This window comes from Gymnoscopelus braueri, assembly GCF_963280865.1.
Source record: "Gymnoscopelus braueri genome assembly, chromosome: 2".
Taxonomy (NCBI): domain Eukaryota; kingdom Metazoa; phylum Chordata; class Actinopteri; order Myctophiformes; family Myctophidae; genus Gymnoscopelus; species Gymnoscopelus braueri.
Genome location: NC_137604.1, coordinates 12,592,966 through 12,620,908, shown reverse-complemented (window position 1 = coordinate 12,620,908; position 27,943 = coordinate 12,592,966). Strand labels below are relative to the sequence as shown.

Below are 27,943 nucleotides of genomic sequence, written 5' to 3'. Positions count from 1 at the left end.
CATTTAACCCATTAACACCGGGAAAGCATCTGTGTCATTTTAGATTTTTGCGTTGGCTATTCAAAAATAGCAGATATGCAAGCTCACAGCGTGTCACTTCATGCCGCGCTGTTAGTTTGTAAATCTGCTATTTTTGAACATTTTTGAAAAATCTTGAAAGTGTGAGAACTACTGATTTAGAATGCATTTTTTAATTATAATGGAAGCATTTATTGGAAGCCCTCATTTGGACTTATTACAATGTGTGGAGTGAAACCCCCAGTCGCCTATAGACTGGCTAATGTGAATGCACAGTAATTTAATCTAATGTATTTTACGGCTCCTCGTTTATTCATTGTTCTGTCTCTGTTTAGCTCTGGTGCTGAGGCCCCAAGTCGGAACCAGGCGACGCCCGCTCCAGTGGTGGTGGTATCCCCTTTTCTTTAGTGTGCTGTTTAGTTTATTTTTCCATTTTTGTGTGCTGTGGCTCGGGGGTGCCACTGCCCTGGGCGGGTTAGCCTGTTCTCCCTCCCCTTGGTAAGCCTCAGTATCGATCCTTAAGAGGTACAATGCATATTGTTGAACCACAGTCATACTATTTTACCCAGTGGATGCATCATTTATTAAATGCTATCACATATTACCCGTTATATGAATAAAATGGATTACTATTTGTACTTTATGCCACGCCTCTGCCTCCAATTCTTAACTGTACAACAAACCTAGTGGGGAGTTATCATGTGTTCCGGTGGTGTACTTTAGTTTATTAGATTCCCAAAAACTATTTCCTAGGGCGCAATCCCCTAAGTGGCGTAGTTGGCTACCCTCATTTATATCGCCCTGCTACACTTACACAGATGAGTGAGTCACCCCATGTGTGTACTGGGTCGAGCAGATAAGGTCACATAATTCATGACAGGTGGCTTTCAAGATACAGTATTTCTGTTGAGATGTGTTAATATGGTGTTGGCATGCTGTGCAGCCTATACATGTTGCACTGTAGATCCTCTTGCAATAGTTATTGTGGTGTCGACCGCAAGTTGGTGCACCTGTTCGGGGGGCCTTTTACAGTACCAGTCTGTGGCCCAGAGGCCCATTGTTTCATCATCCGCCTCTGGCAGAGAGACTGGAAATGGGGACTGACTGAGAGTCGTGGAGAGTGACAGTTTAAACTTACGGTTTCCAATTCCGGGTAAGTGAAAGTGAAACGCTTCTGTCTTTTTCTCTCAACCGTCAACCATGGAAGAACGTGTGAACAGGAGAGGATATACAGAGAACTTCATCAAAGGCCAACACTTAAAGTTGACAGAGCTGAAAGATGTCCATGGCAAACCCAACAAGTACTTATTCAAAGAGAACATCCCACTCTACCCCCGGCCGGTGTTCCATGTCACTCATCTTAGGCATGACACAGACGCATTGTTTGAGATCGGATTCGAAGGAGGCTTCTTTGCACCGTCTGCTATTAAAGCGGTTAAAGAACAGAATTCTAAGGATCCAAACCACATGGACCTGCTGTGGTGGAGCCTCTCTGTCCCTAAGCGGGGCATTGAATCGGCTGAGAGACGTCTGCTGGATGACATCTATCCTGGAAGGAGGAGAGGACGGAGGAACGGGCAGCTGCCTTTTCTGGAGCGGTTTGCCACCTCGCCTGCCTTCCTGGACAGTTCGAGATACGGCTCGCATCGATTTACTTTCCCCCTGGAGGAGCTACTGGGAGAATACCGCAAGCAGGTATATAAACGCACACACGTGTCTTGAGTTGATAATTGCAGCTTTTTAACCTATCCTCATATAATTGGTCCTCACTAATGCTCATCATAAGATTGTGAGTCAGAGGAGGGCTGTGGACGGTTCACAAACCTGCCTACAGACGTTGGTAGACACGTTTGTCTACAGTTTGTGAACCGTCATTTCAAACAAGACTTTATTAACTGTATTTTTAATTATTCTTATCGATGCATGCTATTTCCTGGAAGAGACTGGCTGTAGTTTCTATGGGCTTGGAATCCCCATCGATGTCATTGGTAGGCAGGTTTCTGAACTGTTCTTAACCCACCAATGAGATGCAGAGTGAGTAGATGGAAATAGTGCCTTATAATGAGCTTTAGTGAGGACCAATTATATGAAGATGGGTTGAAAGTGGGTGAAGTGGTCTTAACATGAATATTTAATTTGTAACTATACTTAATGGAGCACTTGACCAATTTTTTACTTTATCTTCATATAATTTGACAGAGTAAGTATCATGATTATCCAACGTAGAGAAGACAGACAATCAACCGTTCCTGACTTCTATCTGTCTGGTACTGGCCTTAGTGTGTGCAGTGAGATTACATATTTGGGCAATATATTATCTCAATGACCTTTCGGATGACAAGGACATCTAGTATAGGTTTATGTGTAGGCAATATGAGTCAGTAAATGACATCATCACTGTCATAAGGGATATGCAGTTCTGTCAGGTTCTCCTCTAGACTGTGGAACCATTTGGCGCATATGTTTGTATGTTAGAAACTGAACATTGTAGATTCTTCTTTTTCTGTTATTTTATTGTCTTTTTTTAAATTGTGATATGGATCTCCCTTGGGTCTGAAATAAATTCAAATTATTGAATTGATAATTGGTCATCACTGGGTCAAGAAATTGATCCAGTGACACGGAAATAAAATATTCATTCATTCATTCACCATTGTTCTTGCTAAAATAAAAATAAAAAAATAATCTACAGTATCTCTCTCCACTAAACACATTTTCTCCTTCCTAGATATGCGGAGGCTCAGAACCAGTTCTACGTGTCTATGAAACGGTGCTGTACAAACAAGAGGTGGTGTACTCTGTGGTGGTCCATAGCCACTTCTACAATGACATCTTCAACAAGTACCCTCTGCTGGATGACAGCCCACATGCAGTTTGTGCCTACAAGGATGGCCAGATCATCTGGAGGCCTGAAGCCATGTGTGAGACACACAGGTACTGTGTGTGTGTGTGTGTGTGTGTGTGTGTGTGTGTGTGTCTGTGTGTGTGTGTGTGTGTGTGTGTGTGTGTGTGTGTGTCGCATCACGCTATATCCATGCAAATGAATAATGTTACACTTTCCTCTCTCCCTCTCTGTATGAAACAGTTTCCAGCTGGTTCATAAGCCATATCAGAACCAAATGGTGGCTCACCTCCTTTATACACCTCGGCACGAGTACTATGTATGGGACCACGTGGCTGTGGCTTTCCACTTGCCAGATGGAAAGGTATGAAGTCTCATTCTCTCCGCCAGGCCAGACGGCCGGCAATCTGGGAACCCATCGGCCAAAAAAAGAAAAAACATGTTTTGAGCTTAATCTGTTTTGAGAGATTAGACGGCCGGGCGGATACTATGTTTTCACTTGTGTCCGTCCGTCCGTGTGTCTGTGAGCAGCTAATCTCCGGCAACGTTTGACCGATCGCCATGAAACATTGCACGCACACTTCCAGTAGGCCAAGGAAGAACCTCCACCTAAAATGTTTCAGATCAGAATTGTCATATTCCATTCCGATTAGCTACGATTGGCTTCCAAAGTTTACGGGAGTGGCCCGTTTTGTACAAAATGCCACAAATCATGAACGCAGCACCCGATTGCCATGACACTTTGCACCTACATACTGTAGTGTACACTCCCAGTAGGCCATGGAAGAACCTCCACCCAAAATATTTAAAATCGGCTTCATGTTTTTCACGTTTTGGTCTATAACAATTGAACTGTATGTCGTACAATCAAATTCTTTTTTTCTATGGATTCCTTGGATCGTGACACATGCCAGATTACATTTTCGGCCATTTTGCGTTTTCTTCATTTTTTGCTACTTCTCCTACCGATTTTGTCCAAAACTCTCACAAATCGGTGCACATTATCTCTGGGGTAATGTGATCAAGAAGCATAAGTCTGATTTTCCAGATCTTATTCCAATTGGCTGTGAGTTACTGCCTTCCAAAGTTTGCGGGCCCCGGGCACCTTTCTAGTTTACATTATTTTAAAAGAAGGCCGATGCACACATTAAAGGTTAGTGACAGGTGCGTTGGACAACCAGGATGGTTCAAATGTTCAGACAGGGATCTTTGCTATCAAGTCAAAGAAAGAGGGTCCCGCACACTGTCTAGAACTTGCAAAAATTATTATTCAAAAAGGATGCTAATAAAGAGCATCCTTTTTGAAAGTTCCAGACAGTGTGCGGGACCTTTCTTTGATTTGATATCAAAGATCCCTTTCTGATTTAATAAAGAGCCTCCTTTTTTGCAAGTTCCTGTCTAGTTTATGTTCTGTAATACAAAGCTAAATAATGCACACATGGTTTCCATGCTAATATAAAATTATTATAAAGTTATTAAATTGTGTCCCAATAAGGCATTAAAAAGAACGAAAACAAAAAAGTCAAAGTATTACATTTGTCTTAAAAAAGGCCAGACACATGACTTGTCACAACATTTTCAGAGGACATCCGTATGCATTTCAGCAATACAATAGAGACGGCCCGTCTCCAGATTGCTGGTACTCGGATAATAAATAGCCACTATGAGACTATCTATTCAGGTAATAGACTGGGTGTGGTCGGTTTCTGGCATTCCTGTCACCATGTTTTGACCGTATATTTAAATGATCAGCACATTTAAATATTGAAAACATTTCTCAGTGATAGAATAGTTTAGATATCTCAAGCAAGACTTCAATGCAAGTCAATTAAATGACCAGATGACACAATCCAAGTTCCAAGCATACTGTACAGCAGCACACAGTTCCATGCATGGGAGAGAGCATACAAAATATCACGCCTCATGGAATTCCTTGAGTTTTCTTAAATCCCCTGTCTGTTAGTATTACATTAGTATAGATTAACTTATGGTTGTATATTGACATCATCTATCCAATCACTTTATCCAATGATATCAAAGATGTCTTCATCTATGTTACATTGTGCTCGGTTATACACTCAAATGTTCAAATTTACCCTAATTTCTGCAATACATGGCGACTAATAAGTTGGTAGTTAGTATTAACTTGAGCTAGAAATAATATAATTACAAATATATGAACTTAAACAAGGAAAACGGTACAGATAATATAATTGTTGGAGTGAAGTTTGAAACACGCTTTTGTCATATTCCGTTAAATGTCATGTATTTTATTTTGTTTTTTAGAGGCTGAAATTTGACAAGGATCGTCTGAGAGACCATGACGTCTTGAGTTGCTGTGAGCCAGGCGATCTCACCCTCAACCCGCCAGGCGATCTCACCCTCAACCCGCATCAGTAGCTGGTTAAGGATTGGTGGCCTTTTTACCCCACACCATTGTACTGACTCTCCACTTAAAGCTGCATGCAATGTAACTTTCCTCTTCTACCGCGGATTTGAACCTGGTTTCCTGCACAAGTGCTGACCTTTTTACCATTGCGCTAATGTAGCCTGCCTGCTTACTCGGGGGATAAATTGAATCTTGACCATCAGGTCAAAATTCGTGTCAGATCCTGTGTCTAGGTGAGACTTTACCTTTGACACGATCTAAATGATTCAATAGAAGAGCAGGGAGACACAATACAACCACCCCAATGTTATAAGTTATATTGTATTAACATACTCTACCATACAGATTGGACAACATAAAAAAAAAAGCTGACTCCAGTACAGTTTATACAGTTATATAGCCCACTGTGGTGGAAATGTGCCACTGCATGCTAAATGTGTACTTGTTGTACCCAAGTGTGAGATTCAACAATTAAAAAAAGTATTGAACACACAACTCCTGCTCATGTCAGTCTTAAGTTTTTCATGTTTGCAAGCATTGGAAACAAGTTGTGTGCTTCTCGGAGCTTAACCAGTGCGTCTCAATATATTATGGTTCCCAGCAACATTAGTTAACATGGCATCAAAATCACTTTAACACTGTATACATGATCTATTTGAAAATAGCCGATCTACAAGCTGACGTGGCGTAATGCGAAGCATTGTCAGCTTGTAGACCATTACTTTTTTGGGGGGGAAACAGTTTAATAACACAAATCTTGTATGGCGCGGAGGTCGTGACGTCCCAAACGTTTTTCAGATGGAGGTCCGCGGCCAAGTGCATGTTAATTTGGGGGTCCTTGAACCACTGATCAACATGCTTTAACCACACGAAGCATAGCGTCTCTATTCTGGGACGAACATAGGCGGAAAATAGCTGATCTACAGTGAGGTAGATGGGCTATTTTCGACAAAGAGATTTGGTGTAGCGGGAAATGCTTGCGGACCTAGTATAGAGCCCGGGGGACCCTGGTAAACTAACTATGGTCTTAAAGGGGTTAAACTGTAAACCTTGAGGCAGAAATGTTAATATAATTTTATGTGGTTTTTGTCTGCCTTAGCCTAGTGTGTGTTCCATCTCCACACTTACATTTTATTACCAAATGTGTATATAAATAAAAAACGCAAGTTAAAAAAATATATTCTGGTTCCTTTAATGTGAGAGCTGCACACATAGGCATTTTACTCAGGAGAAACTAATTAACAAAGATATTTACAGAATGCTTGATCACATTCAAGTTAAGGTGCTATATATCCTGTATTTTTTTTTAAATTAAAATTAAGTTTGTTTAATTAAATTCTGCAGAGATGCGTCACATACACGTACATAGATCCATTTACCAGCAATATCATATTTGTCAGTGCTTTGCCCCTGCTCCCAAATACCCCCTACCTACCCACCCACAGAAAAGAAAAAAGGGTAGAAAAAAATGGGAAAAGAAAAATAGAAGGTGCTATGATTGATATATTTTGTTCAAATACGTGTAAAATAGCTCTGTAATCCCACAATAATCATTGCTACTGTAATAAGACTACATTATAAAGTAACAGGGGTCTCCTCGTCTCTCCAGTTTAGTAAACATAAGAGCATTTTCAGGTCGGGGTACCAATGTTTATCCAGTCAGGAGAGACAACTCTTTTCTTGTGTTTTTATTTTCTCAACCTGGGAGCCGGGCCCCCCATTGAGGGGGCGCCAAAGTTAAAAGGGGTTATGAGGCCTTATAGATAGACTATTTCTGCTATGGGGTAGTATATGGTGCACACACACGTGTGTGGGGGATCTCAGCTTTTTAAGAAGGGACGGCTCCAAGGAAAAAAGGTTCGGGGACCAGTGTCATAAAGGACACACGATAAACAAGGGAAATTGGAAGTGATGAAACAAAAAAGAATTGAACTTTAACACTAGAAATTCTAAGCTATTAACTAGGCCCGTAACGATACAGTAACTGCATCGATGCATCGTTTTGAATTTTCAACGATCTACTATATCGATATGCAAACAGCTAAATATCGTATCGTTTGACTTTGTATCGTATCGAATCGTTTTGCAATGCAAATAATCGTATCGAATCGTTCTGCAATGCAAATAATCAATTATATCAAACTAAGTACTTTTAAGAAGAAAAAAAGAGAAAGAGGGATTTATATCCAGTATCCAGGTATTTATTTCTCACACAGAATTTTTGGGTAAATAAATAGTTACTATATCGATTTTAAGTCATTGAATCGAATCGTATCGTTCTAAATTAACCTGTCCTGTATCGTTCATGTATCGTATCGACTAAATCACTGAATCGAAACATATCGTATCGTTCTAAATTAACCTGTATCGTTCATGTATCGTATCGACAACCAAGTATCGTGATACGTATCGAATCGTTGTTAAAATGTATCGTTACACCCCTACTATTAACCCATTAAGACCTGGAACTGCGTCATTTTTAGATTTGAGCTAAAAAGCATTATTTTACACTTTGGGCTATTCAAAAATAGCAGATATACAAGCTCATAGCGCGGCACTCGGTGCCGCGCTACGAGCTTGTAGATCTGCTATTTTTGAAAAATCGTGAAAATGTGTGCAAATCTTTGAATATATATATTTTTAAAGCGAACATTTTTAACTAAAATCTTTGCTTCTGGGGGGTCCCTGGAACAACATATTTTGATGGGGGTCCGCGGCCAAATACATATAATTGTGGGGGTCCTTGACATGAAAAAGATTGAGCACCACTGATATAGAAACATATGTTTTTCAGAATACTGTTGAGATTTAGGAGACATGTAGAATCGGCTTCAGGTCTCAATGGGTAATGAGTTATCTCTTCTGACTGGATGAAATTGGTGACCCAATGAAAATATCTTCTGTTCACCAAAGAGCCGGAGGAGTCGGGGAGATCACCGTTACTGAATGAACACTCAAATCTATAGCAACGATTACGCAGAATACAGAGCTTACATATTTTTAACAATAAAAGTATCACTTAGTTTTAAATTACCTTTACCTTCATTCACAATAGAAAATAAAACTTGGGGGCAGCAGGCGACTCTTAGGGACTTTATTGGGAATTGTGTGCCTTGAAGGGGAAGGGACGCTTTAGATGGGTTTGTCCCCTTTGATATCAAGAGGTCCCTGATAGTTTGACATTATGCAACAAATGCCCCACAGCTGACTGGCGGAACCTGACAAATAGAGAGGAACAAGCCCATCCCAAATATGGTACTCTTTTACCCGGCAAATGGCCCTCTCTGCTAAAATCCTTAGACGGGCAATAGCCTCGGTCTTCTGTATGTCCTCCATGCTGAGCTGAGTAGAGGTCTTCAGGGGAGGGGTGATGAGTGTAGCCCCCACCTCTGACAGCATCCTCTCGTTCAAGAAACCCTTGTTGGCCGAAACCCCGTCTCCGGACCCAAGTAACTGCAAGATCTGCGATTGCTGAGTCATGTCTATATCTGAGATGGAGCCTGTGTACAGTCTGGATACAAATGTGAAAGCCCCACATGGAGCAATGCCAATGAGACCTTTAAAGGTAGTGTGATTTTTATGGTTGGAAATGTTTTCTGACTCTAGTGAGGAGGAGGAGGAGGATGCTGTTTCACAGCGGAGCTCGATGCAGTCTAGTATTACTCTCACTAGAGGGCAGTAGAGCTTGAACATGTCAGGCATCGTAGCCTGCACTTGCTCTCTTGTCATCCACAATGGTAGCGAGCCAAGTGCCCGGTAAAGGTAGCTAGTCCATGTTGAGACGGTGCGACGAACTGTAGCCACGCTGACGCTAAAAATGGACGACAAGGTTTTCTCCTGAAGCCCTGCTGCAACACGACAGAGAAACATGAAGAATTCATCGATGGGTGGAAGTTTTCGCTGAGGGGTACTACGTGCATCTTCTGCTCTTTTCTGTGCCCACTTGAGTCTTGAAACGGAGGAATAAATTAACTTCCAAAACACAGTGAAGACTTTCTTTGAGCTGAATCTTGTGAAGTAACGAAGGTCCTCATCTGTGACGCAAAACCGGAAAATCAGTGGCTGCTGCTGTTTATCTTTCAGCCGCTGGATTTTCTTTTCTAGGATCAAAACTTTAAGGTCCGACTCTTGAGTCTTCTCTTGAGTGGCATCGTCCAGTTTGCCTAAAGGGGACGAAAGAGCATACACCTTGGTAGTTATCACTCATCCATAAATTCATTTTAACTTAGTCTTTACAGGGTCCCCACACATTTTTAGCAATGAATTTCCAAAACTTTTCCAAAACTTTTCCAGAATATTTAGCCCAATTTCCAGGCCTATATAACAATCATTCAGCGCAATAATGTGTCTCTTACTCCTATGTAGAATGCCCAAAGATAGGCAGTGTAGCAAAAATAAAGCATAGAATATAGAATAGTACAATTTCATTAAAAATTTCGTGCAAAATTAGGGCATAGCTCACTGGAAGACTCATTATGGCATCCGTATGACTTATTTTATTTAAATAATATATGCCATCACACAGCCCGTTCGGCGAAAAACTACTTATGTTACATATTTCGTGTAATGTTATACATGTTTATGAAAATGTTTTGTATTAACAAAATCAATAGCCAAAAACAATGCATAGCCAAATATTTTTCCAGGACCCTTGATAAATTCCAGGACCTTTGATCAATTCCCAAACTTTTCCAGTACTGGATTTTTTTTTTTTCTATTTCAAAATATTTCCAGGAATTTCATGACCGTGGGGACCCTGTCTTTATTACTGGATGTCGTTTGTTGGTGAGCTTGTATGTTTTGTGTAAAGCACACTGAATTGCCTTGTTGTTGAAATGTGCTACACAAATAAAATTGCCTTGCCTTGTATTACTGACACTAATTCTTGATTCTTATGAGGTGAAGAGATTAATACAATTAAAATGTCCAAACGTATGTCTGTGGAGGTTCTCAGTCATCCATGTAATGTTAATATCTTGCAATAGTATTCAGAGTATCTAAAGTGAATTACTTCTCACTCCTTCAGTTGTGAAAATACTTGAAGTAGTAAGATGGGAACGATGTACAAAAACGAATTTCACCCACTTTTTTACCTTGTAAACCTGTGATGTGACAATAAAACTGATTCTGATTCTGATTCTGATACTAATACTTTTTTATCCTCATCCAAGAAGCTTCTTCAGTTCTGAACAGGTGAGGACTGGGGTGTCTACAATGAACCTCATGAGTGTGTCACTCCATAATGACATCCCCACCAGTCAGAAGTGAAGAAGCTTTATAGGTGAAAAGCGAAACACACTTACTATTACTATTCTTCAAATATTTTATGTGCTCTGAATACTAATACAAGTTAGTTACAAAGTAATTCACTGCCATATCTTTTTTTGTCACAATGATTACATAATCACAATTATTTGAGATAATCGTAATTATTTTTGCATAATCGTTTCCATGTTGAAAAATGTTATATATATTTTCAAACATTTTCCAAAAGAATGTGGAAATAGCAGATCTACAATATACAACGCGGACGCGCAGTGAGCTTGTAGATTCTGAGCTACAATGAGCTTGATATTTCCACCACTATTAATGTTTAGTTAAAGTATAAAGTCATTGAATGTGTCAATAATTTCTTTATATATTTAGTTTATTTGTCATATCTGCCCTGCGTAACTTCAAGGCCTAAAAGCCAAACAGAAACGTAATTTTTATTTCCAGGGTTCAACGACAAAAACACAATTAAATCGCTCATCGCAATTATTTGCGTGACAATTAATCGTCATGTAAAAAGGTCATAATGGTGACAGCCCAGTCCCCTCTGTGCTGTCCCCTCAGGACAGACATCTCCTGACAGTCATCCAGGACATCAGCACTAAGACACGTTCTTTCTTGTGGTCTCTGGTAAACTGTCTGCCAACTTAAGTGTGAGCCTCTTCCTAGAGGTGTGAAATACGTTGATACACTTAACGCTGGATTGTCATGATGATACATTTTGAGTCTACATTTTTCAGTCGCCAAAAATTGCACACAATTCAACATAACATAACAAATACTTTATATGGGAACAGGAAAATTATGTTAACGTTTGTTTTGTAAACACGGAATACTACAAAGCTATCAAAACATTGTTTCTACTACTGCCGTTTTATAAAGCAAATGCAAAACAAACTAAACAATTTTTTTCCTATCGATAACCCTATGGAGACTGTAGTTCCTGGATATTTTTTTGTTTTTGTCACATGTCACAAAAACTAAAAAATATTAAAAATATTCAAGTCTCCATGGGGGCGAACCATTTTGCTAACTATCCCTTTAATACATTCATTAATTGTATTTGTTCTTCTAACATTTACCCCAGTTATTCCAGTGGAATCTAGAAGGCGCCACTCCTCGTTTAAGCATCGTTCGTCCACTGCCGGCTGACGTATACATATCCTCTGGGCCAAAGTGTTCACCACACACGAAGGACATACCGCGATGGATTCGGAACTCCTCATCTATTTTGATCGCCCTCAACCAACGGGCACGTACTTTTTCGTCTACAGGAAAATCGTGGAAACTCCACCAGTTTTTACCGTTCCGTAAATATCCAGTTTTATTAGAACAGTAAGGAACACAGCAATGCATTCTTTTAGGCATATTTCTGTGCCATGCGTGTTGTATGGACTGCTGTTGAGAGGGAGAGAGAGGGGGAGAGAAAAGGAAAGAGTGAATTTATTATAAACATGAACGGAAACGTCTTAGAATTTAGCTTTGATTAAGAGTGAGTATCTCTCTCTCTGGCCATAGAATGGCTGATATTCCATACAACATTGCATGTATTCCATATACACAGCCAGAGAACACACAATGCATTTGATCTACTTTGTAGTGTTCTGTGTATCAATCTAACTAGATGTCAGGGCCGCGAACATCTAGGCCCGATCCGAGGTTGGTCCAGACAATGTATTGTTCAAGTTCTTCCCTATTTACTTGGCTGGTGTCTTCTTGGCTCAAAGTTAAGACACCATCGCTATTGCACCATCGTTCAAACACGGCTCCTCTCCTCCCTCCCCGCTTTGCTTTGCGGCCCTAACCTCTAGTCCCAACCTCCCAACCTCGGTCATGTGATAAAGAGGTCAGACTTCCTGTATCTGGTTGCTATGGCAACCTGCCAGATCAGGCTGAGGGTCTGATAGGCAAATTAAATCAGAGAATCAATCAAGCCGAGAGTCTGATCACTGATCGAGGTGGGGTAAGATGCCTAAATCATAGCCATAGCTCTGATCAACAGTCTGTGGCGGGTCTTGGAGGCATGTGGAGTGATCCTGTGCTTGCGAATCCCGGACAAACTTTCGGAGCTTTTGTCAATTATATAGTAGTAAGATAAGATACTTAATTGCTGCGACTTGGTGTCAGCTCTTGTTACCTAGTATCATCATATCCATATTTGAAGTTATGGCACTAAACACGTATTTACTAAAATATCTCCACTTTTATTCAAGATTCACACAAACCAAATTCTCTGTATGTGACGGGATGATATTCACAGCAGCATGATGTATGTAAATTTACTTCAATGAGCACATACATGGTATTAGCCCTAGAATGTCTGTGATCTTACATACATTTCATGTATTTCAAATACACAGTCATAGATCGGTCGGGCCGGCGCGCTGTGAGCAGCACGATTTGCGCGGCGTAAAAAGTGCTCTAAACTCTGTCTGTACTCCCCCAATAATTAATTCCTAAGACTTGGAGTCAGATATTGTCCTCTAGTTTCATATCCATTTGAAAGTTCTGCCAGAAAACGTGTGTTTAGTCAAATATCTCCACTTTTCCACGAGCTGCACACGGACAACATTCTGTACGGGCGAGGGGCCAGACTTGAGTGAAGGACCGAATTTATCAAAACTTCCCTCTGATCACCACAAACGTCATCACAAATTGACAGGGAAGCACAAACAAATGGGGCACACAATTGACAGGTGCGTTGTGATTGGTGCGGGGTAATGAATCACACCTCCTGCCAATTGTGTGCCCCAAACATTTGTGATTCCCAAAGGAAGTTTAGATATATACAGTCCTGCACTCATTGGGTGCATCCACACATGTGCGCCAACTTGACGCCAGGAAATCGGAAGTCCCGCCCGGGCGTCAAGTTGGCGCACATGTGTGGATGCACCCATTCCGGCACTGCACTTTTACGCCGCGGAAATCGTGCTGCTCACAGCGCACCGGCCAGACCGACCTATAACTGTGTATTTGAAATACATGAAATGTATGTAAGATCACAGACATTATAGGGCTAACATAGTACATACAGGGCGAACAAATTGTCTAATTACAATTACCAGCACCAAGCACAACACACCCATTAACATTTTGATAGCAATAACAATACTTTTACCAGTGGTGGAAGAAGTACTCACATTTTTTACTTAAGTAAAAGTATCAATACTGCAATGTAGAAATACTCTGTTACAAGTAAAAGTCCGGTAATCAAAATTTTGTTGAGTAAAAGTACAAAAGGTATTGGCATCAAAATATACTTAAAGTACCAAAAGTAAAAGTACTCATTGTGCAGAATGTCCCATTTCACAAGTTCAAAATGTATAAACATCTTTTGAAAATAGCAGATCTACAAGAGCACAATTGTGAGCTTGTAGATCGGCTATTTTCAAATGGCAGAAATGTATATAGGGATGACGTGGTTATTCTATGTTTTGTAATAATAATCTAAACCTACAAAGTAACCAAAGCTGTCAAATAATTGTAGTGGAGTAAAAGTACAATATTTGCCTCTGAGATGTAGTGGAGTAGAAGTAAAAGTATTGAAATTGGTAAATACTCCAGTAAAGTAAAAATTCCTCAAAAGTAAGTTTCAGTACAGTACTTGACTAAATGTACTTAGTTACTTTACACCACACTGTGACTTTTACTCAAGTACATTTTGAATTCATGACTTTTACTTGTAACAGAGTATTTCTACATTGCGGTATTGATACTTTTACTTAAGTAAAACATTTGAGTACTTTTTCCACCACTGATAAAAGTGTTAGCATAGCAGGCAGGCAACAATCTATGGCAACAATGCATTCATTAATTGTAGCTAAAGTTGTTAGCCTGCTTTCCCATGATGATCCCAACAACAACAATCTAATGAATGTTACATTGCAGCAGATCGATAACATTAAGAAGAAAGAAAACTATGACATAAACATGTATTAGCTTTCACTTTACCTTCCTAAATTGCTCTGAGTTTGCTGATCATTCCTGCCTTTTCTTGCCTTGAAACGTTCTCTACGGAAGTAAACAGAAACTAACACGCTGTATCCGGTCAGAAGAACGGAAGTTGTCTGACGTCATGTGAGAAGGCCAATGAAAAAACAGGTAGTGTGACGCCAAACCACGCCCCCTGACGTCAAGCTACACATGTTTCCTGTTTTGGTTCCATTCATTCATTCATTCATTCATTCACTACTTGGCACTGCTGCAGCCAAAGAGATACAGCAAACTTTAATATTTTACATTGTTCACTTAAAGTCACTAAAACAACAGAACCACTAAATATTCTACTCCGTTTCCCTCTTGACTTGTAGAGACTCTCTCACTAATCCCACCGTCGTTGTTTATTAGCCTAGCCATTAGCTAGCCGAGCTCCATACCAGGGGATGAGTGAGCCCAGGCTCCGTGCAGACAGACTTGGGAAGACAACCGTTACTACAGACAAGGTCAGTGTTGCCATGTCCGCTTATTATAAGCGACTTTGGGCTTGTGTTTCTGTAAAGTTGCTTGCGTTTTTTTTTTTTTTTTTTAGCTTGTTATTAAACTGTAGTTGCTTATTTGGGCTTGTTTCTAAAGTGTAGTTGATTGTTTGGCCTTGTTTCGTAATGTTGTTCAAAGTTCAAACCAGTGGTTCTCAAACATTTCCAAAATGACTATACTTGTCAGGACCCCCCCCTTCCGAAAATGTTTTGTGCCAGAGTATCCCATACACTATTTTTTTTTGTGGAAATGAAAACATTCCTAAATTTTCACTTTTTTCTTTGAAAATAGCAGATCTATAAGGATCGGCTATTTTCAAATAGCCGATGTATACCACAGTGCTCATGTAGCTCTCTTCTTTTGGGCTTGTTTTCATAGACCTGGTTGCTTATTTCTCTCGCAAAATCTGGCGACACTGCTCACTGTACTGTAGCACGCTGAGTGCAGCATTGCTGGCTGGGTCTGCTTCTTGCCATGCTTTGAAATCAAAGTAATTAATAACCTTGCTTGCACTGTTGAGCCATTCTGACTCTTTTGATTGATTGACAAAATGTCTCTGTCTCTCTGGTCTGATGCTACATTTAGAAGTCCAATCTAAACAGCTCAGATGACATGTTTTTAAGTTTGAACAAAGGACATCCATCTTTATGCTCAACACCCCATCATGCTCAACACTGTACCACCCTTAGCAAAAGTTGTCCTAAATACATATCTTGTGTATGTCTATTGTCTAGTAGTTGCATTCCTTTACACTGGGAGAAAAAGTGCATCACTTTAATGTATATTCATTTATTTTAGTAATAATGACTTTTTGGAAACAAGCCCTTAGGGCCCTTTGTGTAATCCTTTTAGCACCATTGTGTACCACTGTACTATTTGCGAACTGTTAATAAAGTATTCAATCAATCAATCAGTCATCATTGGTTTGCAACCCTGACTGTCACCAAATCTCAGGCGATTCACTAGCTCTGGTCCATATAACGTTGGACCAAAGCTAGCGATTCACATGCTAAGTAATACACAATAAATCAATGATTGGAATAATTAAAAAGATGTGTAAATTAACATTTACACATCTTAAATCATTTCAGCTTTATCTATCTCAAGCTCCATAACATAGACCTGCTAAAAGTGTCTTATATTGTGATTGCATCTATGTAATGATGTCACACATACTGTCATACTCTCTCTCTATGAGTATTCTATTCATTAAATTAAACATGCAAACAGCCGTTACTATCTGACCATACATTCCTTCCCCTCCTGTTGTACAGGCTGATCCAGCAAAAGGAACATGGATAAAATGGTGTTCATGGGGGAGACTCATCCCAACAAGGTCTTAGAGGGCCTAAACAGGCTTCGGCTCAACAATTTGTTGTGTGATGTGACTATATGCTGTGGAGGAAAGGAGTTCACCTGCCATCGGAATGTACTAGCCTCCTTTAGTCCTTATTTTGAGGTAAATGCAAACCCTCAACTTTACATGTGAGCATTTATTAACCTGGCGTTGAAAACCACTTAAGCCCTATTTCTTATGAGAAAAGAAAGAAAGACTACAAGCTCAGAATGTGTTGTGAGCTTGTAGATCTGCTACTTTTATTCAATTCTGCCTTGGCTATCATGTGAACTGAATATCATTTTATATCCAGTCAATTAATTGTTGCGACTATGTAAAGAAAGGCCTAAACAATGAACTCTACAGATCAACCTTTTTCAAACTGCACAGGCCATGTTTACAACTGGAATGATGGAGTCCAGAGAGCACAGGGTTAACATCAATGAAGTGGAGGCTGAAGAGTTTGGCTCACTGGTGAACTATGCCTACACGTCAACGGTGGACATCTCCACAGCAAATGTGCAGGTATTTATCATCATAAGTTGTATAAACCTTATTCATTGTCTCCATTCTTACCTGCCTCTGTGCTTAAAAGAACATATATTTTTTATTTGGTCTAGGCCCTGCTAGCAGCAGCAAACCTGTTAAATGTTACTGCTGTTAAAGAGGCCTGCTGTCGTTTCATGGAGCATTACAGCATGGATGAACAGAACTGTGTAGGGATTCACCTCTTTGCCGAGATCCACTCCTGTAAGCGACTGGAGCAACACAGCATGGATTACATCCTTGATCACTTCAGTGACGTCTGTCATCAGGTCAGTGATTGAGGGATCCTTACATTTACAAAGTTGTTTGTCTGTTGTAGGAGTGTAACAGTTAATTGAACTAATCTATTTAATCGTTTATAAAACTGAATCGATTTGAATGAAATGATCGATTTGCTAAAATAGCAGTCATGCCAGTATTGGGGGGAGAAAAAAAAAAGGAAAAAAATGCAAATGGCTGATCTACAAGCTCACAACGCAACCAATGTGAGCTTGGGTGTCCTTTGGGGCGTGGAAATGTTTTGGAACCCCAGAGCTAATCTACTGTATTTTTTCTGCCCCTAGGAAGAGTTCCTGTCAGTCTCTGTGGATAAACTGACAGAGATTCTGGCCAGTGATGATCTCAATGCGCCCAAGGAGGAGGTGGTGTTTGAGGCTGCTATGATGTGGTTAAACAAGTGTCCTACCCGAAGGCAGAGCTTGGAAAAGGTCAGACTGGTTAAGACGAGCTTGAAGGGATGCTATCATGATGTGCATTTCAGTTAGCTGTTGATGGTTAATCATACACTATAAAATCATTAGTGTTAAAGAGTGTATACATGGAACCAAATGATACCCTAAGGGTCCATTTGGTTCTACTTATACACTCATGATGTATTTCTCGGGCAAGCATCAGCCAGGTGTGACCATGGTCCATGACTGCCATTACATCAACCTGATTCATAATATTCTGAAGTCACAATTGGCAAGATTGCCAGGGTGGCACTGGTTCAGGAGGTAGAGCGGCCGTCTTGGAATCGGAAGGTTCCCAGTTCGACCGCCGGCTCCTCCTGGCTGGCCCGAGGTGTCCTTGAGCAAGACATGGAACCGGAGCAGGTAAGGGTTCCATGTCTGAATTCCATGTCTGTCCAGTACTGTGAATTTAATGGACACTGTACAGTCTTTGGAGAAAAGTGTTATATAAATGCACCATACCATTTTTACTATTTTGCTGTAAACTGCCTAAAAGGACAATTTCACCGCCACTGAAAATGTACTGATCAGGTCTGATGATGATGTGGTTGATGCCATTATGATGCTAGATAACAACAAGGCATGTGGCATTGATCGCATCACAGCTGAACACCTCAAATAGGCAAGGAATAACATCTGCCCTCTACTGGCCATGTGTTTTACAGGTATGTTGGTTCATGGTGTCCCTCCAGAATTAATCACCTCTTGTACAATTAGTGCCTTTCCCTAAAGACAAGGCAGGTAAACTAAATAACTAACTAATAGACCTATCGCTCTGACCAGCATCCTCTCCAAAGTATTGGAAAGAATCATGTTAGTACGTTTTGAAATGTCTTGACTGCAGATAACCAGTTTGGATTCAAAAAGAAACACGGCACAGTTAAAGAAATGATTGTCAGCTACAGTGGCCGTAATTCCACTGTCTTCCTATGCTTTATCGATGCTTCTCGATTTTTTGACAGGATTAACCATTACAAACTGTTTCAGAAGCTTCTTGATAGAGGCATACCTAAGCACATTGTGCGTATTAGGGTTGGAAAATATAATCGATTCAGCAATTAATCGTTTTTTTAATTGCACAGAGCAGCAGCCATATTTTGGTTGGTTATCAGAATATTGAGAAGCCTTTGTTATAGGTCAGTATTATTTTACAAAAAAGTTGCTTATTTTCTTGTTGGCTTTCTGCAGTGGTGCACGATCGGCCCGATAATTATCGGTCCGATATCAGGAATTATGTCGTCATCCCGAAAAAAACGATAACATTAATTATAGCTCCGATAATATTTGTTTTGTCAGCTGTGATCTGCATGGACTCTCTCGGTTAGACACCGTTGTGTGGAGAAGTACAACTCTCTTGGTTAGACACCATTGTGTGGAGAAGTACAACTCTCTCGGTTAGACACCATTGTGTGGAGAAGTATATGCAATCCCCGGCCAGTCGACCCAAAACACTCGCCCCGGGACTAATCCGGCGACCTCGGAACGGCCGCCTCCGCGGAAAAAATGGGGCGACTATGTTTTGGGGTGAGGCTTCCAGTTACCAACACGAGCCGTAAAAACGAAAATGAAACACAACTCTAGTTTCTGCAAATCCCAGATGCGCATTATGGGATGCATGTCCCGCGGTCTCACCAGGTCATGCACTTAGTTCGTGTTGCTGTCAAATCTAGCTTGTGTCAGGTATATTTATATCACCACCAGTCAGTCAATCAATGCAATTTGAAATGTGAGTTCGCTACCCACGAGCATGGAAGGAGGGGAGGAAGGGGGCGAGGACGGCCCGTGAGGGTGATTATCTCGCAGCGCCATTATTTATTATTGTATTATCTTGTAAAAAAAAAGGCAGTGTCTGTAAAAAAAAAAAAAAGTTGGATGGGTGTGTTTTGCCAAACTGCTACTCTGTTTCAACTTCACCTCCTAGCGAGCCTGTTATCTTAGTCCTGAAAAATAATATCCATTGGAACGTCCATTATGGAAGTGATCTGTTTTACAATTCTTCGTTGTAAACTAGTTTGGTCAGTGAGAGGTGCACGGGAGCAGAAAGACAGTCTTGTCTCATCATCTCTGTTCATTGACAGCGCGCTGTCACGTTACTATAGTAACCCGACACCGGCACTGCACGTGTTGCAGCCTCGTTGTACGACGGACCGACGGTGTCGTGCACCGAAAATGGCAGATCGACAAGCTCACAATGCGTCACGGACGCAAGGCATTGTGAGCTTGTAGATCTGCTATTTTCGACACGCGACCCGCTGTATAAATCTAGCTTGTATGTACAACTGGCTGCAGTCATAAATCTGCTTTATGATTCAAACAGTAACTGTAACATCGTCCAAATCGTTGGTTCTTGAATAATTTTTAGTTTCAGTGTACCACACTGGCTGCTGTTATAATATCTGCATTACTGTTCAAGAAGAATGTAACAAACACAGTATAAGTAAAATGATGATGTCATGATATACTGTATTTGGTTAGGTAGGTAAAAGCTACAGTATGTTAAATCCACCTTTGCCCACTACTAGTATTTCTTACCATAAGGTGTGCTAATACTACAGATTCATATACATTTTAAATATATATATTTATGATTTTTAATATATGTATATATATTTGTAGTTATCGGTATCGGTCTTGAGAATCAATGTTTAATGTTGTTCACTTCACGCAATATCCAGTTGGACGAGTAAATAATTAGTGTTCTATTTGTTCTTCAAGGTTTTCAAGCTTATCCGTCTGCCTCTCATCAGTCCCTCCTACCTCCATGATGTGATTGAGTCTGTGGATGTGGTGAAGGAATCTCAGGGATGTCAAAGGCTCATCTCTGAGGCCAAGAACCAGCATCTCCTGCCCTCCTGCCACACAGCTCAACCACGTTCATCCACTGGTACCCTGCCTCACATATGCATGCCGTGGTGTCTGGTGCCCTGCCTCACATATGCATCCAGTGGTGTAAAGTAACTAAGTACTTTTACTCAAGTAGTGTACTTAAGTACAATTTTGAAGTATTTTTACTTTATTGGAGTATTTCCAATTTTTAGTACTTTTACTACTCCACTACATCTCAGAGGCACATTTTATACTTTTACTCCACTAAAATTATTTGAAAACTATTTACTTTGTAGATTTGGATTATTATTACAAAACATACGTTAACCACTTCAGCCCTATGCATTTTGGCCATTTGAAAATAGCCGATTCCAATAGCCGATTTTCAAAAGATTTGAAATGGGACATTCTGCATAATGAGTACTTTATACTTTTGGTTCTTTGAGCACATTTTGATGCCAACACTTTTGTACTTCTAATCAAGTACATTTTTTATTCTGGACTTGGTACTTGTAAGAGAGTATTTCTACATTGCAGTATTGATACTTTTACTTGTAGAATGTGAGTACTTTTTCCACCACTGCATGCATGCATTTAGTTGACTATAACTTTCAAATGTATACCATACCAATCTTAATCCTCGATTCATTCATTGACTGCTAATTCTTGCTATAATAACATTTCACATTCTCACACACATTACACTGCTGTCAGTACTTGTCCTCATGCCCATACCTGGTGATGTAAATAAAATAAATAAAAATGAGTTCATGTTCTCTCTGCATGTGAAGTGATACTGATAGTGGGCGGACAGGTGAGCACAGAGGCGATTGGCATCGTTGAAAGCTTTGATCCCCTGACCAATCAAAGGAAGATCCTGGCACCTCTACCCAAACCTCTATCCTCTCATGGTCTGGTTGTGTTAGGTAAGGAATACCATTGATTGATTGATTGAAATTTGTATTAGGCAAAAGAATGTAAAACAACACAGTTAGATTTATAATACCTTTGTCTAAAAGGTCCGACCAAAAAAGTCCTTGCGGACTTGTTTCCGTTGGGGTCCTTGACCATCAGAGTCAATCTTGCGCAGCCAGGTGATCAGAGATCTCCACCCGGAGATCTGGGGACATCTAAATTCAATGTATGGGCTAGAACTGAGTGGAAACAGTAGGGAAATTTAAAAACAAACTCCGTTTCAAAGTCAATGTCTTATTGGGACGGTATCAGGATTGTATGTAGCCCACTTTGCAGCTTACAGTATGTCACATCATGCTGGACCTATTTTGGGGAATTTCTGTTGATTTTGTTTTGGCTTGATAAGTACACCATCACAACATAATTATACAGGCAAATAAATAATGTTTTATTAATGTATGTGGTGACATCACATTGGGTATCAGTGAAGACCTTTCAAGTTGTAGATGCATACAATCTTTAATGGTTATGTATCTTGAGCTGTGAAAATCTTCATTTCTTTCACACTCAAAGGTTTTTAATCTTAATCTGTCTCTTCTCCCACCATAGGCACTAAGGTGTATTTGGCTGGGGGAGATTTTTATGATGATTCAGACAGTAATGCCAGTAATGAGATGTGGCGTTATGACCCTCCCCATGACTCATGGTTGCAGATGGCTTCCATGAATGAGGCACGCAGTGGCTTGGGTAATATTGTCAAATTAGGACATTCAATTTTGTTTTGGAGTAAGAGCTATAGGTTGTTGCCTTGGTTACCCACCCAAGGAGAGGCCAAGGTCATCAGGTCTGATCAGGTTTGTTTTGTTTCTTTTCTCTCGTTCAACCCCACATGGTCCTTAGGCTTGGTGACGATGGGTGGATATGTGTTCGCACTGGGTGGCTTTCAGAACGACGACTATGTGGACTCAGTGGAGCGCTACGACCCTAACACCAACACCTGGCAGCTTGTGGAGTCTTTCGGCGAACATCCCAGTGGCTCTTTTTTGGTTGCACTAGATGGACTGATCTACTTTATTGGTTTGGACGAATATAGCAGTTTTCCGTGCAAGGTGGTAAAGTACAACCCTGAAACATCTGTATGGAAAGACGTTGCTCCTATGCAGGTTCCTTGTGATATTTCAACTGCCTGTACACTTAAAGGAAAGATCTACGTTATAGGTATATCTTAGTTTCATAAAATAACTGGCTTCAATATCACATAAGTCCGGGCACTTAAAAGTGAGTCACTATCCCTTTATTTCCTGTTCATTATCTATAGGTGGTAGGCATTTAATTGATAACTCAACCATGGACAAGGTGGAGTGTTACAACCCTAAGACAAACCAGTGGACAATGTGTGCCCCCACGAAAAAGCGACGCTGGTACCCTGGCGTGGCTGTGGTTGGTGGAATGATCTACGTAATAGGAGGGGAGGAAGACGGGTAAGAGGCTGTTGCTCCATGAATGCCTGGAAAAAGGTGGCTGCATTTCACACCAGACATTTCTCTCATGGCTGTTGGTCTGTCTTCATATAGGTCTCAATGTACCATCGAGCGTTATTGTGAGCAGACGGACACGTGGGAGATTGTGGAGCATATGGGCACTGGTCGCAAAGATTTCGGCTGTGTGGCTCTCAGGGTGCGGAAGGATTTACATGCACAGGTACAGTAGTTGACGTTGGTTCACAGTAGAATCCTGCGTGTTAATTCAACTTTGGGAGTGTACAAATGTACTACTGTATGTATGGTCATTGGTCACGTACGTATGTGACACAAGGAACGGTGGACTGTAGTTAATGTATTTGTCCTTGTCCCCCTAAAGGCTGCAGATGACCGATGAACACACCAGCAGACAGACGGGCACTGCTAACTAAGCCCCTCCTACCTCAGTGATGGCCGTCCTCAGACCACGCCCCTTATACTAGCACAGCCTTGTTGTTTTTTGTTTGTTTTTGGTATAGTCCTATGTATGTTTGATGATGGACCATCCATAATACATACCGGCTTGTATTTATTTATTGTTAAATACGTAGGGTATTTTCCTGGAAAAGTTTTATAGTCTATGTATGATATTTTGTGCTGTGCTATGAAGCCCAGGCCTTTTGCTTTACACACAGGTCCTGGCGGTTATTTAGAGTTGTTATATAAATAATACAATAAAATATAAACTGATAAAAGGTGTCTATGTAGGTTTTTTTTCTTTTTTTTAATAAAATATATGTACTGTAAGTCTTAGGGTGGAGTCTTTATAACAGTTATAGTAAAAAAAGAATTGGTCGTTTTATTGTCTACTCAGGCTTTTGTGAGCCCCCCAGACAGTTTTTAAGTAGCTTGATTCAGTATTTAGATATATGATATTCATCGTATCAGACACGCCCCCTTCCTATACAAACCCATAATAACTTCAAACTCCATTTTTAACATGAGAACAAAGGGATTCATTCTACTGTTGCGCCTCAGCCTTAAACGGCCAGTCCGGTGCGTCACAAGGGTAGAGACAATAGATGCAAAAGGGAAGGACGCTGGAGCAGCACGGACTATTTAAGCCTTTTATTTATGCAGTGCAAGTAATAACAATGACTGACGTTTCGGTCTTTCGACCTTCCTCAGAGTCATGACTCATGACATGTTAGATTCATCCAAAACACCCGTCCTTGTTTCTGGTGACTCAACCTGCCCTCCTAATATGTTAGGGGGCCGTGTTTTTTCGATTACTTTTTTTATTTTTTTTATTTTTTTATTGTATTGATTTTTTTTTTCATTTTCCAAAGAAAATATTTAAAAAATAAATGAAAAAACACGGTCTCCTCGCGTATTAGAAGGACAATATCAGTCACCAGAACCACGGACGTGTGTTTCCGATGAATCTAACATGGTTAAAATGGAAAATGGAGTTTGAAGTTACACTGGGTCTGTGTCTGATAAAATGAATATCAAATATCTAAATACTGAATCAAGCAACTTAAAAACGGTCCGGGGTGCTCCCAAAAGCCTGAGTAGACGATAAAATGACACAACGTTTTTTTGAAAGTGAAATATCCCTTTGAATAAACAGAGTATTTCACAGTATAGATAGGGGTCCCAAAGTTAAAAAATATTGTAGTGTAATTCATATCAAACTGGGGGTCCTTCAAGTAAAACAGTTACTGCCATGCATGAGCTCTCAATGGTGACACTGCATGGGATTGTTTATCTTGGAATATTATAACATAAGATAATATATAGCTCTATGAATATAACATAATGCAATATAAGATAATAAATTAATCTATGAATATAACATGATAGAAAACAATATATAGCTATATCAGTAGTTCTCAACCTTTTCAGGTCGCAACCCCCCAAAAGAATCATATTTGAACTGGGACATAACATTTAGGGTGCGTTCGGAAATTACGCACCGGAGCACACTCGCCTATTAGTTTGTATTGGCCAGTGCGCTCAGTGCTGTATTTTCGAACGCGCCCTTAGTTTGACCCGGTTCCACAGATAAATATTGTGAAAATAGCCTATCTACAAACTTGTTGTGAGCTTGTAGATCAGCTATTTTAGCATCTTTCTTAGATTATTTGACTATTTTGCCAATGTTTAATGACCAGTTTTATAGTATAGTTTGTTGATTACTTTTGATCTAATAATTTTTTTTTTTTTTTTTTTCATTTCATTTATTTTTTTCTAGGTATTAAAAAGTTCTTAAATTGTCACTTTACTGTCACCTGGGGTCTGGGGACACCCCCAAAATCATTGGGGACCCACAGGTTGAGAACCACTGATATATAGAGACACACGGGGACTACAAATTTCACGCCCACTTTTGAGACAGCGCCGCCACTCCCGGTCCGTTAGAACGATGAACTGCAGCTGCCAATGCAATCCCTATGAGAGGATATGAGAATTAGCCTACTTTTGAAATATTCCTACATTAACTGGAGACGATATTGATTTAAATAAAAATATGTTTCCAAATGTATGGAGTGTCTTTGTCAACATATCTTCTTGTTTTCTTAATAGTTGATGTGTTTCACATTTAATTTGCCACTTTAACGAGTTACCCATAATGCTAACACAGCAGAGGGTAGACAGCAGACGGGCATTTCAGTGACATCACTGTCTTTACGAGAGCCGAGCGCCGACCGGTGGCGTACCCACTGTAGAGGCAGGAAAGGCGGTCGCCTGCCCAACTAAGACCTCGCCTCCCCTAAAAAAAAAAAATAACCCGAAAATGTGTCATTGCGTGCTTAATGTCCTCAAAGTCACGCATCCAACAAGCTTTGAACTGAGCAGATTGGACCTTCTGTTCCAGAGATAATGACCAAAACCTATTGAAAACGGCCACTTTCGCCAGTTTTCTGGGTATTGAAATCCTCAAGGGATGCTTCCGTGACGTATATACCATGCGACCACTTAAACTCTGAATCTCCGATGCTAGCGGTTTTGACATACTGATGGAGTATATTATAGTATATTGTGGGTAGTATATCGAGATGAAAGATATGGGACATTAAAAAGGACAAATTAAACAAATGGGACAGATTATTAGAACACAAAAAAAATCGCTACAGCCTCAGTAGTTAACCAGTGAAATGACGGTATTTTACAATGCCTCTCATAGAGAATGCATTGAGAGCTGCAGTTCATCGTTCTAACGGACCCCGAGTGTCAAAAGTGGGCGTGGATTTGTAGGCCTTCCGCTTCCGGCCGTGTGTCTCTATATAACAGGACCTTTGTATCCATTCTGCTCCTGTCATAAAATTAAAAGGCTCCTGTACACATAATCCGGGTTCGTTGACGACGTGCTGACGTGACGTCACGGTAAACGTGTTTCCTGTTTTGGTTCCATTCGCGCGTAGTTCACTTTGCAGCCAAAGCAAGGCAGCAAACTATAATCTTCTACATTGTTGCCATAAAGCTAAAACAAGAGAAGAACTAAAGAGTATTCTGTCTCCTTGTTGTAGTGGCTCTCTTGTTAATCCCGCCATCCGTTTATTTAGCGAAACGTTTCTCAGCGGATGCTTATGAGCTCCATACCGGGGGATGAGTGAGTGAACCCAGACTCCGTGCAGACTTGAGAAGACAACCATTACTACAGACAAGGTGAGAATGAATGAGAACGAAACGAAGTGCCAGATGAGCGTATATAGATGTTCCCTTCCATAGATTGTCACTGTAGAACGCAAGGAGTCTGGCAACAACTTTGCTGGGTCTGCTGCTCCTGGCTACTCCTTGCCTAGCTATGGTTATTATGGATGAACTTCAATCTGGTGTTTGCACTTTCTCCCCTTTGGGCCCGTACATCTACATAAACGTTCAGATTTCAAAAATAATGTTTTTACCTCAAGGTCACGGATGTTATAATTATGTACGGTTACTCAGAGGTACCCGTATCTCCCGTATTGTTAAAGTAAAAGCATTTTAATCCGATCGGTGGCCATTTCTCCGTTTTTTCGCTATATGATTTTAACTACGCGCCCCTATTGGTTGGGAGGTGTACTGCACTCCTACACATTACAACTCAATGAGAAAATGGCCACCGATCGGATTAAAATGCTTTTTATTGAACAATACGGAAGATACGGGTACTTTTGAGGGCCCGTACATAATTGTAACATCCTTGGCCATGGGGTAAGCACTTTATATTTGAAATCTGAACGTTTATGTAGATGCACGGACCGAAAATGGAGAATGTGCAAACACCAGGTTGAAGTTAATCCATGACGGTCGTCCTGTGAACCATTGTTACGGCTTGCCATGTGTTTAAATCAATGCCACCCGTTTATATTTTATAATATTGCGCCGTTGAGCCTTCAGTCTCTCTCTCTCTCTCGCGCTGTCTCTCTGATGCTACGTTTAGATGTCCAATCTCAACATCACAGTCTCACATAACACATTACATGTTTATGTTTTTAAGTTTTACCTTTATCAAGGCACAAGGCAAGGGACATGGCGTCTTTATTTTCAAGACCGCTTAACTAACAGCACCCTCTAGCGACTGTATCTGTATGGCATCCGGCAGCTCTTGGCTGGGGTTTTCAACAATAACGTTGCTGCCAGCTTTGTGGTAGTCAGTGATGGAAGTACTCGCATGTTTTTCAAAATACTGTGTACAGACAGACAGACAGACAGACAGACAGGGCTGAAGTGGTTAGTGTGTGTCTTGTAATAATAATCAAAATCTTCAAAGTAACTAAAGTTTTAGTATAATTGTAGTGGAGTGAAGGTACAATATTTTCCTCTGAGATGTAGTGGAGTAGAAGTCAAAGTTTTGAAAATTGTAAATACTGAAGAAAGTAAAAACAATACCTCAAAATGGTACCAAAGTACAGTACTTGAGTGCATGTACTTAGTTACTTTACACCACTGCTGATAGTAAAGGAGCAGAACATGTTTTATTGGGTGTGTCCTCTCTCTCTACAAGTAGAGCAAAATGACTGTTCTGGCAAACCCTTGTTCTTCTGGTAACATGCTCCAGTGTCTTATATAATGTGTTTGCGTCCATATGATGCGGTCATTTCTCTCCATGAGTATTCTGTTCATTAAAGGAAACGTGCAAACAGC

The 27,943-nt window shown here is 40.4% G+C and overlaps 3 protein-coding genes across 5 annotated transcripts in view; 2 read left to right on the top strand and 1 right to left on the bottom strand.

The window, feature by feature from the left end:
- The first annotated feature begins 992 nt into the window (after positions 1 to 992).
- Positions 993 to 5,769, top strand: LOC308098951 (uncharacterized protein). The gene is made up of 4 exons (XM_080447423.1): positions 993 to 1,713; positions 2,747 to 2,952; positions 3,104 to 3,224; positions 5,147 to 5,769. Exons 1-4 carry the CDS (start codon positions 1,219 to 1,221, stop codon positions 5,258 to 5,260), a joined length of 936 nt encoding a protein of 311 aa, XP_080303549.1. The 5' UTR covers positions 993 to 1,218; the 3' UTR covers positions 5,261 to 5,769.
- A 2,238-nt stretch (positions 5,770 to 8,007) lies between these two features.
- LOC308098801 (uncharacterized protein) lies at positions 8,008 to 14,540 on the bottom strand. 2 transcript variants are annotated; one of them, XM_080447230.1, is made up of 3 exons: positions 14,472 to 14,540; positions 11,603 to 11,918; positions 8,008 to 9,412 (listed from the first exon to the last, which is right to left on the bottom strand). In XM_080447230.1, the coding sequence occupies exons 2-3, from the start codon at positions 11,886 to 11,888 to the stop codon at positions 8,382 to 8,384; spliced, it is 1,317 nt and encodes a 438-aa protein (XP_080303356.1). In that variant the 5' UTR covers positions 11,889 to 11,918; positions 14,472 to 14,540; the 3' UTR covers positions 8,008 to 8,381. The 2 variants fall into 2 exon arrangements, with proteins under 2 accessions (XP_080303356.1, XP_080303357.1); XM_080447231.1 differs by having other exon boundaries at positions 11,603 to 11,915; positions 14,472 to 14,525.
- A 211-nt stretch (positions 14,541 to 14,751) lies between these two features.
- The window catches only part of LOC308098714 (kelch-like protein 24), a 30,200-nt gene continuing 17,008 nt past the window's right edge, over positions 14,752 to 27,943 (top strand). Inside the window, exons 1-4 of one of the 2 annotated variants that reach the window (XM_080447134.1) lie at positions 14,752 to 14,962; positions 16,271 to 16,455; positions 16,723 to 16,857; positions 16,953 to 17,147. In XM_080447134.1, the coding sequence (XP_080303260.1) occupies positions 16,291 to 16,455; positions 16,723 to 16,857; positions 16,953 to 17,147 (495 nt within the window). In that variant the 5' untranslated portion in view covers positions 14,752 to 14,962; positions 16,271 to 16,290. Of the gene's footprint in view, positions 14,963 to 16,270; positions 16,456 to 16,722; positions 16,858 to 16,952; positions 17,148 to 26,389; positions 26,483 to 27,943 lie in introns of those variants that run through there. The other variant, XM_080447132.1, reaches the window with a different exon arrangement.

Bases quoted from the DNA above. Each gene is read 5' to 3' on its own strand.
- LOC308098951 (XM_080447423.1), top strand. From the start codon at position 1,219: ATGGAAGAACGTGTGAACAGGAGAGGATATACAGAGAACTTCATCAAA. The intron at 1,714-2,746 runs GTATATAAACGC...TCTCCTTCCTAG, and splicing joins TGGGAGAATACCGCAAGCAG to ATATGCGGAGGCTCAGAACC. The intron at 2,953-3,103 runs GTACTGTGTGTG...TGTATGAAACAG, and splicing joins GCCATGTGTGAGACACACAG to TTTCCAGCTGGTTCATAAGC.
- LOC308098801 (XM_080447230.1), bottom strand. From the start codon at position 11,888: ATGCCTAAAAGAATGCATTGCTGTGTTCCTTACTGTTCTAATAAAACT. The intron at 9,413-11,602 runs GTAAATGTTAGA...CGTCCCCTTTAG, and splicing joins ATTCCACTGGAATAACTGGG to GCAAACTGGACGATGCCACT.